Below are 14,744 nucleotides of genomic sequence, written 5' to 3'. Positions count from 1 at the left end.
CTCGTGATCTCCATTATCGCAACGCTTCTTCTGCATCCGATCCGCATCCGCATCCATCCGCATCGTTACCGCAAACTGAGTCTAAACTGAAGTCTAATCCCGCTGCCTTACTTGCTTGCGTGGCGCTTGCCATTCATATAATCGTATACAAATCGTACTCTGCAGTCGCCGCGACTCCGACTCCGACTCACACACGCGGCCGCGTTTGCTGGTCTTTTTTTCCCTTTTCTTTTTTTTTTTGTTTTTTTATGGGCTTCGCCATCAGGCAACGACCAACACAACGCCCAATCCCGTTCGTCACGTTCGCTCCGTCTGATCTCGGCCGGCTCTTTTTTTGTGTTTTTTTGCGTCCCTAGGCGTGCCTATATGGCCCGTTCCCAGCATTTCCTCAACTCGGCATCACTCCGTCGTCGTTGTAGTTCGTATCGAACCTTTCATGTCTCCGCTGCTATATAGTCCTACCGGCTCGTCCTTGTCTTCATCTTCATCATCATCATCAGCGGCGCCGTCGTCAATGCCGCCTCCGCAACCCCCGTCGCGCCCACAACCGCGTGGCGCGCTGGCGAGAATAACATCGTACATCATCTCATCGCCGCCGTCACCGCCACTACCACCGTCACCGTCACCGTCATCGTCGCCCATTGGATTCAATGCGCCATGGTCGCCATCGCCGTCGTCATCTCCATCGCCGTCGTCATTGTTATCAATGTCCGGCTCGTCCGCATCGCCACCGCTGCCGTCGCCACTACTCGATGCTGCTTCATCACCGGCAAACTTGCAACTACATCTGGCCAACCCACTAACCGCATTCTGCCCAGATCAATCATTTACCCGTGCGGTTGTCGCCGGTCGTGGCCGTACGTTCTTATACAATCCGTTTTTTTTTAGCACTATCTAATCTTTTATTGTTTTAGTTTTAACCGTCGTCGGTGTCGGGCCTGATGTGATCACGACCCAGGCAAGCCTGCTCACGGTCGACGGCAGAGTATTCGGTGGATCAAGGCTTGACTACGTGGCTGATGTCAAATGGGGGTCTGGTCCTTATTCGTCTACTGTGGCCGTGGCTGCCGGCCCGGCCGTGCTCGTGTACCACAACGTTGATCAACATCAACATCAACATCACCGCCACCACAACCAACAACATCATGACCATGCCGATGATACTCACACGCCGATAAGATTGGCAGGCCACTCCAGGGCCGTGTCTGCGGTCGCGTTCTCACCTTTTCAACCTCACATTCTTGCCTCCGGCAGTTTGGACGGCACAACTCTGTTCTGGGACTTGCGCATGTCATCGGCCTCTCCGGTCGCCAGTATTAAGCCGTTTTCGTCTAGCGCTGGTTCGACAACCACATCGGCGTCTATGACCACTGCTGCTGCTGTTGCTGCCGTGCGCGGATTGCAATTTTCTCCTCACGACCGATGGAAAATCGGTGGCATTTACGACGACGGCACGTTTGCCCGCTACGACGTGCGCAACGCCACCGGCCCAGCTGATGCTCGCATCATGGCCCATGCCGGTTCGGCATCATGCTTTCAATACCACCCGTTCAAGGACGTGATTGCTACCGGCGGCAGGGACAAGCACATCCGGGTTTGGGACCTGGCAGCTGCTGACGCCGGTGATAAGGCAAAGTTGCAGAAGGAGATTCATGCCATTCCGACCGCCGGACCCGTGGCTGGATTGTCATGGCATTACGGTGGCACTGGCGGTGGCACGGTGGCATCGGTTGCCACGTCAAGGTCGGACCCGACCGCGGCAACAAATGCTGCGCGCCGGCAGGTTATTGACACACCGATTGCAAGTTATTGCATGTCGGCTGGTGATTATCGCGTGTCCGTGTGGAACCTGCGCCGGCCTTACATTCCAGAATACGTGATTGATCATCACGACGCGCAAGTAACCGGGCTTGCCTGGTCTTCAACCTCGTCGTCATCACCATTCTCCTTATGGACCTCAAGTAGGGACCAAAGCTTTGTTGTGCATGACTTGTCGGTTAGTTGTCCAATTCAACCAATCAACTGCGTGTCTCATCAGGCGTTTGCTTGGGGTCCGGATGATGAGTTTGTGTTGTTCGGATTGAACAAGTCCCGCTTGCGGCACGATGGCTTGACTGATCAACATTCACTAACCAACCGTGCGGTGGCATCGTCATCACAAGTCACCACCACCACAATGACGACCAGTACTGCAACCTCAACTACAAATACAAATACCAGAATTAAATCAGGCAACCCTGAACGGTTGCGGAGTAGAAGTCGCATGCGCATGATGTTTAGAAATACGATATACAGTTACAAGCGAGCGGAACCAGTTATTCCGGTGCAAAATTCCATGATTGGATTTATTTCCGATGCCGACGACATTAGGCCATAATCACAACAACCGTGACAAGCAAGCAAGCAATCATTTTTATTTTTTTTGTTTGTTTGGTTTTAGAGACTGTGAAGAAGGAAAAAGGAAATTTATTATATATATATATATTTAGTGTACATTACTATACTTGGTTGACGGAGTTTTTCTTTTGCTCTTTTTATTTTTAATCGCTCTTATTTTTTGATATATAATAACAGTAGTCCTCAGTATCGTTCCGTATATGTTATTTTGATGTTATTTTATATATATCGAACTGTGGCGCACATGTGCTTAGTTCGTCAAGTTATGAATTCTGTTTGCATTACGTAAACAGTATATAAGACATGTTTGCCAAACAACGAATCGATTTCCAATATTGTTATCCAAAACTAGCATTTGCAAATCAATTGACGAGTTTTTACGATTCTTTGTCCTTTTTTTTTTTTTTTAATTTTATTTATTTTTTTTGTTTCCTTTCAGTTTGAAGACCATGGTTTAGGGAATGAATTGAAATAATAAACAACAACAACAACAACAACAACAGCGACAATACAACAACGACAATAACTTTGCATGACGGCCGTTGATTCCGGCGGCAAGAAATCGTCGTCTGATGCCGGGACATTCGTGCCGTTCTTTTCGGTCACGACATTAGTTCAATCATGCGCGCTTACCGGTACGATCTTGCTTGCCACGGCAACATATTACCGATTCCTGCGCCGGGTTCGCACTGCCAGGGACATTCCAGATTGGTACTTCACCAGCACGTTGCCAAATGGCAGCAGCAATAATAGCAAAAGATCAAAAACCTTGCTCGGCCGTGTCGTGCACGTTGGTGATGGCGATAACTTTCGGTTTTTTCATACGCCTGGTGGAATTTGGGCTGGTTGGAATTGGCTGCGGCCGGTGCCGTTTGAACAATACTGGTATCAACAATCATCATGGTTTTCATTTTTTTTGCGTACTCAGCGACCAAGGTTAAATGCAAAGCAATTGAAAAAAGTCAAATCCAAAAAGAAAAAATTATCAGATGAAACGATATCGGTACGGTTGTGCGGCATCGATGCGCCCGAGGGTCAAGCGTTCGGTCATAGCGCGCAACCACATGCTGCCGAGGCCAAGGCCTGGTTAACCAAATACGTGCTGGGCCGGACCGTTCGCATCACGCCTTACTCGATCGATCAATACCAACGATGCGTGGCCATGGCATCGGTTCGGCATCACGGCGGCATCAGCATCAGCTCGATCATGCGCCGCCGGCATGACGTGTCAAGTGAGATGCTCAAGGCAGGATGGGCCGTTGTGTATGAAAGCAATTATAATTCAGCTTTCCCCGCTTCCAGGCAGGCTTACGATTTAATACTGGATCAGGCAAAGCAGGCAGGCCGCGGCATGTGGAAAAAAACCGGCAACAAACCGGCAGAAACGCCGGGAGAGTTTAAACGGCGCATGCGTGATCCTCAACAAGTAGAAAAAGAGAAAAAATCTGCATCACCTAATGGTAAAAAAAAAAAAACAGGTTCATGGGTTACTCGTACCTGGAAATGGATGTTTTCAGCCCGGCGCTGATTATGTAATGAATGACAACAACAATGTAACTAAACTTCTTATGAAATTCAAAATTGACACCCAAAAAAATAAAAAAAGATACCCATTCGTTCTTTTTAGCTTTTTGTTTTTGTTTTGTTTTGTTTTTTGTTTTGGTCTAAATTTTAATTTTGACGTAAAATAAAATAAAATAATCCGCACATTTTATTTTCATGGCGGCCGGGCTTGTTGCCGTCCTGGTCATTGCCGCTGCGTTGTCGGTGGCTACCAGCATTGTGCTGGTTCGCAGGGCCGGCAGGTTGAACGGACTTGAATTGTCCGTGCTGGAGGATCCGAGCCTGGATGATTCACCATTAACTCAACGTGACGGTAAAATTATTTCCATACCTTTATCACAATCATCAACATCATCAGCATTACCGTTATCGTCATTATCATCATCGTCATCATCATCGCCATTATCAGTGTCAGTGCGAGCCGTGTTTGTGACCGCCGCGACCGCACGCAACCCGATTCCAGCAAAACTTCCGGCTTTTGTATTAATTCATGGACTGGGCGGTCAATTATCTCAATTTGATCACTTGGTTGATTTTTTCGCTTATTACGCTGACGTGCTGGCCATTGACCTGCCCGGATGTGGCAAGTCACCGTTTAATGCTGGCTTACCCGACAGCACGTACGGCACAGACTCATTACTGCGTTTGATTGCGGACACTGTAGTCGATGTGGTTGGCACGGACAGGGAAATTATCCTGGTAGGTCATTCATTAGGTGCCGGCATGGCAACTTTTCTGGCCGCGCCAGGTTCACGATTAGAACCTCGATGCCGGGCCCTGATTGCGATTTGTCCGCCAGCACCGCTCCCGCGGTTCACGCAGCGGTTGCAACGATGGGTCGTGCCTCTAATCCCGGCCACTGTGTTTGACATTTTCCGTTATCGGGACCGGCAAGGCGGCCTGCATTCACCATCAGTTTCACGACTGCTTGGTGAATTCGATCCTGACACGGCCGATCCGCAAAAAGAAATTTTGGTTCGCCGTCGGCAATTACGTTGGAACTTGCAAGTTCGCACGCCGGTATGGCTGGCCATGGCTAGTGGCGCCCGCGTGCCCGATGAGGACGATTGGCAGCGCATCAATACTCGGCGCGTGCCCGTGTTGGTGATTTGTGGTCAAGCGGATAAGGTCACGCCGCCGGAATTGGCTGATTGCATTCAGGATTGGATTGGCAGCACCGGGAGCAATCACGCGAACGTCAAGACGGCGGTGATCCCCGGCGCAGGACACATGTGCCTGGTGGACAGGCACCATTCGGTAAGCGGCATCATTAACGAGTTTGTGGTTAGTCATGTCGATCAGCGATTATCACTTGCCTGGCAACTTGCCGATTTGGCCACCAGGGATGACAAATGGAGTCTTAAAAATGAACAAAAATGGCGCAAGGTCGAACCCGTGTCGGCCGTGATTGATCATTCACCGTTTCGGGCCATGAAAACATTACGACAAGATGACGATCATCATAATCCGGTTAGATTGGAAACCGAATTTGTTGACATTACTGACGTGATTGATATCTCTCGTGATCAGCAACCACCTTATGATCCTGCCGGGTTTAAACGTATACGGTATCACAAGTTCCCAACCGTTTCCAAAATTCCACCCACGAGACATGACGTGAACGAATTTATTAAATTGGTAGACCAAATCTTGCATGATCAAGGTAATCAAGCAATTATTGCCGTACATTGTCATTATGGATTTAATCGGACCGGGTTCTTGATTTGTTCTTACATGATCCAACGAATGGGCAAGCCGGTTCGCGTGGCCGTGGCTGATTTTAAAGCCGCAAGGAATCCAGGCATTAAGCATCCTCATTTCATTGACGAACTCTACCTTCGCTATACTTTATAACTTTTTATACATTGCTTTTTCCTTTTTTTTTTTTTTTCTTTTTTCCATTTGTACTATCGGCTGCAACTCATTTTATTTTCGGCGCACATGATGGCTTTTATACATTGGGGTTTTTTTTTAATTTTTAAAATTTGTTCTCTTCATTCACAGGAAAAAAAAAAAAAAAAAGAGTAATGAAGAAATTTGCCGGTTCAAAATATTCTTTATTACAAAATTGTATATATATGTAATTTTTTTTTTTTTTTTTTTTTAAATTTGTCATAGGAACGACAAGCCAATACCAAACTGAAGTCCCTTTCTAGGAAACTCACCTTGCCTAACTGCCAATGGCACGGTCAGGTTAAGTTCGAACCTGGCAACCGGATGCTTATAAATCAATCCCAATCCGGCCGTGACCGACGGCTTGGTCAAGATTTCTTTAATCGTTTCACCAGGGTTGGCCCGGTTTAAGCCTAGCAAGCTGCCAGCGTTGGCAAACAAATGAAATCGCAATGGTGATTCAGGGTTAACCCTGGGGATGCGAGAAAAAATGCTGAGCCCAGCAGCAGCGTAGGCTTCACCACCGATCGAATCTTCCTCATCGCTCGGTCCCAACCTGTTCAAGTAAAAACCTCTGACGTCGTTGGCACCGCCGAGCACGAACCGGTCAACAATGCTTGTCTTGCCGTTCTCAAACAAGCTCCACAACACGCCTCCGCGCGCGGAAACGGACACGGTCACGGCATCATTGGTGCCAAAACTTTTAACGTACTGGCCATCAACTTCGCCTTTCAAAAACCGCACGTCACCTTTATTTTCGGGCACGAAACCGGCCACCTCGTTCTTAACCCGAACAAAATAACCAGCGGTCGGGAACAAGGTATCGTTTCGGTTGTCCAATATCCAGTTATTGAAAAAAGATGACTTGAAACTATCACCAGCTTCAGATCGCACGCTCGTGCTGGCGTATTCTTTCACGCCAGTCACGGTCCGCCAAAACGCTTCGTAACCAAACTCTTGCCTGCCACCAAGCACGCCATGACCGGAGATCAAGGCCTTGATGCCACGCACGGCTTCGTCATGCGAGCTCCATTCTTTTTCGTTCGTGGATGCCACTGCCGACAACGCGGCGGTCCAAACCGGCGAGTTTTGCAAAGGCGTGGTGAAGTTGACCACGTATGAAGACTTTGTGCGCGTGCCAATGTTTGCGTCCACGGTTACCGACTCGGCACCGCCAAACACGTTCAATAACGATCCGGCAACGTAGCCGCTGACTTCACCATTGCCCACGTCCGTGCCCGTGCGCAATCTCTTGCTGGCACCTTCAGCCAATCGCAACGTGGCCACCAACGGCACGACGCCGGTACCAGATGATGAAGCAGCGGCTTTGTCGTCAACATCGAGTTCAAACTTGATGCCAGTGAAAATACCAAATGATTCCAACCGCTTGGCTGCTTCATCCAATGCTTGCAATAACGACGTTACCGTGTAAGGTCGCGAAACCAATTCATCCAAATGCGTTTTTAAAAAAGACGTGCGTGTGCGATTGCCACCACTGATTTGCACTGACGTTAGCACGACCGGCAGTGCCTGATTACGTTCAAGCTTCATTTGATTCATAGTCAGTTCAATTCATTTTGATCCCCAAAACATTAAAAAAAAAAAAAAAAACTTACAGATTCAACAACCAAGCTTCGCACTCTGGCCGCGTCCTTTGCGACTTGTTCCGGTGATCGTTCTGCCATGGACGGGGGCGAAGGTCTCCTTTAACGAATCAGATAAACTTGTCAGCCATTTTTCAGCTTTCTCTCGCATGCACGTGTATACCACACGTGCATTAATTAAATCACATACCAATTAATTAATTAAAATTAAAATATATATATATATATATATATATGTATGTTTCAATTAAAAATGCCCATCCCGCTGAAGAGAAAAAAGCACCGCAAACCCGGGATGCTCAATCCGGTTACGTAAGTATTACATAAGCAGACATGGCATTGGCTTGGGTTCTGGTCCGGGTAAGTCATTTTTTTCGCCTCTCGAACCAAGCAAAAAAGCAGCTAAATTCATCTGTTTTTCAAGTGGTCAGTCAGGTCAATCGTTTGTTTTTGTTGTAATTGGCATCAATGGTAAGGGCTTTACGTACGCTCCCATTAAAGATGTTTTATATGCTGATTTTTTTTTTGTTTTTGTTTGTTCATTTAGGCACATAGGATTTTATTGCAGGTCGTGTTTACCGGCGCGCAAGTGTTCGGCAAAGCGTTCGTGCAGGCTTACAAGCAAGCAGCCACGACTTCGGCCTCGCAAGCGGGCACGATAGCCAAGGAAGGTGGCATCACGGTGGATGAAGCATGTCGGATATTACATATTAACAACAGTGCTGATGCGATCAAGGCTGAAGCAGTAAAATCACGATTTGATTACTTGTTTGCCCAAAACGCGAAGGACAAGAGCGGCAGTTTTTACATTCAGAGTAAAGTTTTTAGAGCAAAAGAACGGTTGGATAAAGAGATTGCAAAGAATGCGACGCCGCCGCCGCCGCCGCCTGGAACAGGAACAACAGGAGCCGGGCCAAGTCAAACGGCTGCAAGCTAGTGTTGAATGATAAGTGCTTGTGTGACCCCGTACTTCAAAGGGTTGACCGTCATGTGTATATTACAAATTGGTTGCAGTTGTGTTTATATAATATTTGGTTTAGTATTTTTTTTTTTTTTTTTGTCAAGGCATTTATTATTCATATTTTTTTTGTACATATTTATTATTTTACTGGGAACAATCAATATACAATTCCAACCGCCCCTTCACCCCCCCCTTTTTTTTTTGGTCGTATGAGGCATGCCGTTTCCCCACACACCGCTTGAACGGTCAAGCACTTTGGATCCTTGATACCATAATGATCCTTGCAACCTTCAAATCCGATTTACACTTTTCGTTTCGTTTCGTTAGGTTTCTTCTAATTGTTTTTTTATTTTCTTTCTACATGAAGTTTAAACCGGAAAGATCTATAATAAAAACCGATTTTGCTCCTCCTTTTTCTTGTACCTCCCCTCCTTCTGTGGGTTGTCCTCTATATTTAGCTGTTTTGTTGCAACGTCAATTGGCTTAGGTTGGTGATCTTCATTTTTGGCACTTGCTCTCTTCCAACCTCGACATCTTCACCCCAGCACGTACTTATCGCACTCACGTTCAAGCCACGCATAACGCACCACATATTATATCACATATAATGACTGCAGGAGTAACAAACTTGAAACGGAAAAATTTCCTAACAAAGAAATTCAACTTTCAATCCACGTCAATCACGACCACGGCCATATCCGACCGCGACATCATGAACGCATTGCCTCAAGCAAACGAATTACGCACGTCCCTAATCTTGCCAGCGTTGACGGCACGGTTCTCAATCTTGATGGACCCATTGCTAGCCGCCGGTGTTGATCATGATCATGAACACAACAACAACAACGACCACGCCAGCGTGTCGGTCCGGCTTCACAAGCCGCCGGAATATGCAAACCCGATCGTGCACATTTTGCATCAGTTATCTATGCCGTCAAAGGCATCCGCGGTTCTAAACGGACATGACGGCTGGTCCGCCCCATCCCATCAACAGCAGCCACCGCCAGCGCTGTCATCACCACCACCACCACCACCACAAGCGCAAGCATCATCATTACAGACATTTAAAGAAACATCGCCATCCGTATTGATCAAGCCAAACTATTCTAAACGCCGACCAGTGTCGTGCGTTCATGAAACCGAACCTCTGCCGCATTTGCTTGCGTTACCTTTTCAAGACGTTTTTGAAAAACAGGCAAAACAACATGATCCCGGTCAGGACTGCGACATTAGTGATGAGCAAGAAACTGTTCAGTATCATTTGAGCAATTGGTCTGAATTGATCGGTTCAACTGGTATGTGCAAAATTACCCTCATGTCCATCTTTTTTTTTTTTTTTTTGAAACTTGAATTCTAATAAAACATGAATAAATTTGGCAGCTGAACAAAGGCGGTCGTCATTGCGAACAAACTCGACAAATTCATCATCTGCATCTAGCGTGTCGACAATTGCTTGGTCACCTGGACATCGTCGAATCAAGGCTTGGCCGGCACATGATGAATTGCAAGTACCTGTACCGGAAATCCCAGTCAAGAACCCGCTCAGACAGATTTGTAACTCAGCACAGAAATCAGATGCGGTTGACATGGTAGCAAAACCAATTTCTGACACGAAAGTTTCCAATAGTACCACTATCACGCAGCACCAACAGCTAATACCACGAGCAAGCTTGCAATCATCATTATCATTATCATCACTGTCGAGCACAATAAAAGTGCCAATGCTTGGCTCCACTCGTTCAAAGCCACCATTAACCGCCACATCATCTGGCTCGCCTTATAAAAAAATACAACCCAGCGACATTTCGTTACCCGTCTTGATTGGTTCAAGTAATGTGGATCCATAATAAAACCAAACAAGACAGTTCACAATTTTTTTAACCTGAAGCTAATTTTTTTTTTTTTTTTTTTTGGTTGTACCTTGCTGGTTATCCTAATGTACACGTCTAATTTGCTGCATTAAACCCAATTCTTTTTTTTATTTATTTTTAAACCAGCAAGCCATGGTATTCTGCATGGACGTACTTCTTGGCCAATTGTGGCCATTGCACAATGAACCTGTCTACCAAGTGGATCAAGATCTTGCCCGTCAGCGATAGCGAGCTTACCCTGGCTAAAGATTCAATGTAAACTATCCGAATCATTTTGATGTGCAGGCCCTCGTAAATATTAGCTTATAATCGCACAACAAAGAAACAAAACCAATGGATGACATACTCGTAGTAGCAAGCAAGCAAGGCAGACCAAAACGCAGGAACCTGGACCATTACAAACAACCTTAGTAAAGTTAATCAGATTGACAACATCAACAAAATTATTCTTGAAAACCGGAAATGCATACCACGTCAGGTCTAACGTTCCAAACCAATTGCAACGACCGAATTCCGCAAAAAAAAGTCGTCAACACGCTGGTAACGTACGACTGGCCCACATTACGCGCCCGAGGCAGTTCCACAGTGGTAACTTTACCGCCGCATGCTTCGTTGTCTTGTTCGAGTTGAAGTGCTCGAACTCGTGATAACGTGTCGCCAGAGAACGACACCCAAGTGCGCACGGGGTATTGCTTAAAATCAAGGTCCCGCACGATGGTCAGCAGCTCAGTCGTGTGTCCACCTGAATTGACAATTTAGCAAAAGAAAAAAAAATAATAAACCCTTACGTACCTGATCCGAGAACAAATAACGCCTGCGCGCCGTCGCCATGTAACGGAGGCCAGGCAGAAAAAGTGCGATAGATTGACAACGCCAGAAATGCCAGCAACGACAATGCAATCGATATTAATAATAACACAAACCCAAGCTGCTCGTAGCTGAATTCTGGCATCTTGTTTGACCTAATTTTGCCCAGATGCGTTTCACTTTGAACTTGTTTGAGAGCACAATGAATGGCCCTGAACCAGCGCAGGTGAAACCACCAAACCGGGTGCCTGAACCTTTTGCGCGGCCGTGACGTCATCGATGTGTGCAAAATAAAATTCCTTCGGTCTCCGGGGTTGCCGGCAACGAACGGACTCAGCAACCACCTGCCTGCCTCCTGTGCACCAGCCAATTCGCAAACCAATTAATCGCATACCAGCGCAACGTGCGGTGGGATTATACGGTTTTATTTGGAGTTCTTCTTGTTAATTGTTTGTCGTTTGTTTTGCAACGTTTGACATTGCAAACGAAAGATTCTGCCAATATCTTGATATTTTATATATATATCCATTTTTTCATATACACTATATAGTTATAGGTAGCTTAGACTTCTATAATACTTGCACAGACTATACATCTCGAAAAAAGACAACAACAACAACATGGCCACCATTCAGTCGCTGATCTCGGCCTCGTCCTCGCAACCGGCCATTTTCATTCCCGGTGCTTCCCGTCCGGTTTCGTTCGCGGAATTGAACTCGCAAATCTCTATTTTCAGGTCATTCCTGGCATCACTTAACTTGCCGCCTCAGTCGGCTATCGCCATCGCGTTGCCCAACACGCTCGAATTCGTGATTGCTTTTTTGGCAGCCACTTATTCTGGATTTATTGCCGCCCCGTTAAACCCGGCACTCAAGCAAACCGAATTCGAATTTTACCTCACTGACCTGGCGGCGCCGGTCGTGTTCATCCCCGCCAACGGTGGTGATACCAGAGCAGTTATTCGTGCAACCGAGACAGTCGGCAAGCAGGCTTCCGGTCAGGCCGGTGTCAAAATCTTTACCGCCGTGTTTGACAAGTCTGGCTTGGCATTCCATGGCCTGGACGGCAACCGGGTGCCTGTTAAGAATGTCAAGACTACTGTGTCTTCCAAAGATGACGTTGCCCTTGTTTTGCACACCAGCGGCACTACCGGTCGTCCAAAAGGTACATTTATTTTTTTTTTTTTTTGGTTCACTTTCTCTAATTTACTCCTGCCATGTAGTTGTTCCCCTTACTCACGAAAACTTGACCACCTCCATGAAGAACATTGTTAGCACTTACAACTTCACTGCCAAGGATCGTGGTCTTCTGGTCATGCCTCTTTTCCACGTTCACGGCCTTCTGGCGGGATTCCTTGCGCCTCTTAGCGTCGGTGCCGCAGTTATTGTTCCTTCTCGGTTTAGCGCTCATACGTTTTGGAAGGACTTTGTTCAGTACAAGGCTAACTGGTATACTGCTGGTATCGTTGAACTCACGGTTTTTTTTTTTTTTTTTGGTGGTTTTATCTTAACTGACAAATAACATGACACAGTGCCCACGATTCATCAAATCTTATTAAAGAACCCACCGCCCAATCCTAAACCGGAGATTAGATTTATTCGTTCTTGCTCTTCCGCATTGGCACCTTCCACTTTCCACCAATTGGAAAAGACCTTCAATGCGCCTGTTATTGAAGCTTATGCCATGACTGAGGCATCACATCAAATGACGTCGAATGACTTGCCTCCTGGTCAGCGAAAGCCTGGTAGTGTCGGTCACGGTCAGGGCGTCGAAATCAGGATTCTTGATGCAGACGGGAACGAAGTCCCTCAGGGCAGGGAAGGTGAAATCTCAATCAGGGGCAAAAACGTTACTAAAGGTTACCGCAACAACAAGGCTGCCAACGAGAGCAGTTTTACCAAGGACAATTTTTTCCGCACTGGTGATCAAGGCAAGCTTGACAAGGACGGATACGTTTATATTACCGGTCGCATTAAGGAACTAATCAATAGAGGGTACGTTAACAGGATTTTTTTTCAAATAAGCATTCATGACAAATTTACTGATCAATTTAGTGGTGAGAAGATCTCACCTGTAGAACTGGATGCAGTCTTGCTCGAACATCCTGCCGTGTCAGAAGCTGTTTCGTTCGCTGTGCCTGATGAATTGTACGGACAAGAAGTTCACGCTGCCGTTGTGCTCAAGCAAGATGCCAAGGCAACCGAGGCGGACATTAAGAATTTTTTGGCCGAACGGGTTGCCAAGTTTAAAGTTCCAAAGAAAGTGTACTTCACTGACATCATGCCGAAGACTGCCACGGGCAAGATCCAAAGAAAGAACGTGTCCGAGAAGTTCTTTGGCACTGGCGAGAAACTAAAGGCCAAGTTGTAAGCGAAAAAAAAAAAAAAATAAGAATCTCATTGTAATTTTTTTTTTTAATCTTGAGTTGGAGCTGGATGTCTTTTAACTATCTATCTACCACACAAGCAGTATGCGTAAGGACAATGTAGCAGGGTACGAGAATTCACAGTGTATGGGATCACGAACTGGGCATACAGGGGGAACGTTCCTTTTATAATACAAGTACTATTCTACTCAAATCATAACCTAACCAGGTAACATCTCATGAGCACTTGTTTACACTTGTGATAGCACGAAGCTCCTGATCTCACGTAGTCCAGGCTGTCTACTTAGCTGAGTACGCCACCAACGCCAAGGCACATCGCGGGTCGAAATGGCTTAAAATCGGAGGCGAAAGAAAAGCGGGTTTATGAATGCCTCTTGACATGAGCGAGACCAATCGAATGGGTGTCTTTACGGGTCAATGAACTCTTGGTCATAGCCGGCGAGACCGATAAAAAATCCATAACTTGTTTAACGTCTTGAGGCACTAGCCGCTGCTCCAGAGCCTCTAACGTTTGAGTGGAATGGGGCAATACCAGTGGCAGAGATGGTGTGACCTAACCACTCAACGCTTTCAGATTGCTTGACATGAACCTTATTTTTGCGTAGCACGAATAAAACTTACTCGCTTCGCTAGGGTAATGAATTAAAAAAGTCGTCCAAATAATTGAGTACGAAATTGTCCAGAGGGTGACGACAAGATTGCGTTGCTTGGGTGAAGGTGGCAGGGTGCCATTCATTATTAGCCCAAAGGGCAAGACTTTAAATTCGAAGTAACTTGGAGGTCCTGCCCACTTCGTTCCACCGTGATGAGCACTATACTTGCTGCCAAGGTAAATCAAAATGCACTCGTGCGTCCACCATTCCCACAACCCCGAATCGAATCAAAACACGGTACCGAAATAGCACAGCGATCCGACCTCCTTAGTCGTTTGGCCCACTCTCATGTTTTCTCCACACTTGATGTGGCTATGGGCTACTATCAATCCGGATGCAACCACAAAGCACACACCCCTCTTAACGGCAAGCTGATATATATATGCATATGACAAACAACTTTCTAGAGAAACTGCGCATGCAGCCAATAATAGACATGGCTACTCTATTTCTTCGCTGAGCACGTATTCATTATTGGGCATAAATACATTTAAACTTGCAAGATTATTCACCCGGAAGATCTCCAGACCTTGAGTTCTCTGTCGCAGAGGCATTAGTATCCGCAGTATATATTCGGCTATCAGATTTGCCTGCCATATTAGACCAAAG

At 46.4% G+C, this 14,744-nt stretch overlaps 8 protein-coding genes across 8 annotated transcripts; 6 read left to right on the top strand and 2 right to left on the bottom strand.

Annotated features, from left to right (window-relative positions):
• The first annotated feature begins 847 nt into the window (after positions 1-847).
• On the top strand, positions 848-2,631 carry V1514DRAFT_327447 (WD40-repeat-containing domain protein). Its single transcript, XM_066926984.1, has one exon. It carries the CDS (start codon positions 1,289-1,291, stop codon positions 2,375-2,377), a length of 1,089 nt encoding a protein of 362 aa, XP_066784701.1. The 5' UTR covers positions 848-1,288; the 3' UTR covers positions 2,378-2,631.
• Positions 2,632-2,702: 71 nt separating this feature from the next.
• Positions 2,703-4,061, top strand: V1514DRAFT_327445 (uncharacterized protein). Its single transcript, XM_066926983.1, has one exon. It carries the CDS (start codon positions 2,930-2,932, stop codon positions 3,923-3,925), a length of 996 nt encoding a protein of 331 aa, XP_066784700.1. The 5' UTR covers positions 2,703-2,929; the 3' UTR covers positions 3,926-4,061.
• On the top strand, positions 4,009-6,065 carry V1514DRAFT_327443 (Alpha/Beta hydrolase protein). The gene has a single exon (XM_066926982.1). It carries the CDS (start codon positions 4,117-4,119, stop codon positions 5,812-5,814), a length of 1,698 nt encoding a protein of 565 aa, XP_066784699.1. The 5' UTR covers positions 4,009-4,116; the 3' UTR covers positions 5,815-6,065.
• Positions 5,812-7,716, bottom strand: V1514DRAFT_304090 (surface antigen-domain-containing protein). The gene is made up of 3 exons (XM_066925622.1): positions 7,648-7,716; positions 7,470-7,557; positions 5,812-7,398 (listed from the first exon to the last, which is right to left on the bottom strand). Exons 2-3 carry the CDS (start codon positions 7,536-7,538, stop codon positions 6,073-6,075), a joined length of 1,395 nt encoding a protein of 464 aa, XP_066784698.1. The 5' UTR covers positions 7,539-7,557; positions 7,648-7,716; the 3' UTR covers positions 5,812-6,072.
• Positions 7,717-7,805: 89 nt separating this feature from the next.
• V1514DRAFT_304086 (Pam16-domain-containing protein) lies at positions 7,806-8,394 on the top strand (the record flags this gene model as incomplete). Its single annotated transcript, XM_066925621.1, has 3 exons — positions 7,806-7,817; positions 7,882-7,928; positions 8,005-8,394. Exons 2-3 carry the CDS (start codon positions 7,926-7,928, stop codon positions 8,392-8,394), a joined length of 393 nt encoding a protein of 130 aa, XP_066784697.1. The 5' UTR covers positions 7,806-7,817; positions 7,882-7,925.
• Positions 8,395-9,025: 631 nt separating this feature from the next.
• V1514DRAFT_318741 (uncharacterized protein) lies at positions 9,026-10,265 on the top strand (the record flags this gene model as incomplete). Its single annotated transcript, XM_066925897.1, has 2 exons — positions 9,026-9,713; positions 9,799-10,265. 2 exons carry the CDS (start codon positions 9,026-9,028, stop codon positions 10,263-10,265), a joined length of 1,155 nt encoding a protein of 384 aa, XP_066784696.1.
• Positions 10,266-10,406: 141 nt separating this feature from the next.
• On the bottom strand, positions 10,407-11,241 carry V1514DRAFT_346670 (oligosaccharide biosynthesis protein Alg14 like-domain-containing protein; the record flags this gene model as incomplete). Its single annotated transcript, XM_066929276.1, has 4 exons — positions 10,407-10,577; positions 10,636-10,695; positions 10,760-11,031; positions 11,082-11,241. The coding sequence occupies 4 exons, from the start codon at positions 11,239-11,241 to the stop codon at positions 10,407-10,409; spliced, it is 663 nt and encodes a 220-aa protein (XP_066784695.1).
• A 184-nt stretch (positions 11,242-11,425) lies between these two features.
• Positions 11,426-13,675, top strand: V1514DRAFT_327437 (uncharacterized protein). Its single transcript, XM_066926981.1, has 4 exons — positions 11,426-12,260; positions 12,319-12,555; positions 12,628-13,090; positions 13,151-13,675. The coding sequence occupies exons 1-4, from the start codon at positions 11,717-11,719 to the stop codon at positions 13,464-13,466; spliced, it is 1,560 nt and encodes a 519-aa protein (XP_066784694.1). The 5' UTR covers positions 11,426-11,716; the 3' UTR covers positions 13,467-13,675.
• Positions 13,676-14,744: the final 1,069 nt, after the last annotated feature.

The sequence above is a fragment of the Lipomyces japonicus genome (assembly GCF_038497905.1).
Source record: "Lipomyces japonicus strain CBS 7319 unplaced genomic scaffold V1514scaffold_9, whole genome shotgun sequence".
NCBI classification, from domain to species: Eukaryota; Fungi; Ascomycota; class Lipomycetes; order Lipomycetales; family Lipomycetaceae; genus Lipomyces; species Lipomyces japonicus.
Note: the sequence above shows the minus strand (reverse complement) of the source record. Positions and strands in the feature narration are given on the sequence as shown.

What these genes read in the sequence shown, in the direction of transcription:
- V1514DRAFT_327437 (XM_066926981.1), top strand. Translation starts at nt 11,717, where the DNA reads ATGGCCACCATTCAGTCGCTGATCTCGGCCTCGTCCTCGCAACCGGCC. An exon ending in CACTACCGGTCGTCCAAAAG is followed by an intron (nt 12,261 to 12,318) that starts GTACATTTATTT and finishes CCTGCCATGTAG; the next exon opens with TTGTTCCCCTTACTCACGAA. An exon ending in AAGGAACTAATCAATAGAGG is followed by an intron (nt 13,091 to 13,150) that starts GTACGTTAACAG and finishes TGATCAATTTAG; the next exon opens with TGGTGAGAAGATCTCACCTG.
- V1514DRAFT_327443 (XM_066926982.1), top strand. Translation starts at nt 4,117, where the DNA reads ATGGCGGCCGGGCTTGTTGCCGTCCTGGTCATTGCCGCTGCGTTGTCG.
- V1514DRAFT_327447 (XM_066926984.1), top strand. Translation starts at nt 1,289, where the DNA reads ATGTCATCGGCCTCTCCGGTCGCCAGTATTAAGCCGTTTTCGTCTAGC.
- V1514DRAFT_304090 (XM_066925622.1), bottom strand. Translation starts at nt 7,538, where the DNA reads ATGGCAGAACGATCACCGGAACAAGTCGCAAAGGACGCGGCCAGAGTG. An exon ending in GAAGCTTGGTTGTTGAATCT is followed by an intron (nt 7,399 to 7,469) that starts GTAAGTTTTTTT and finishes AATCAAATGAAG; the next exon opens with CTTGAACGTAATCAGGCACT.
- V1514DRAFT_327445 (XM_066926983.1), top strand. Translation starts at nt 2,930, where the DNA reads ATGACGGCCGTTGATTCCGGCGGCAAGAAATCGTCGTCTGATGCCGGG.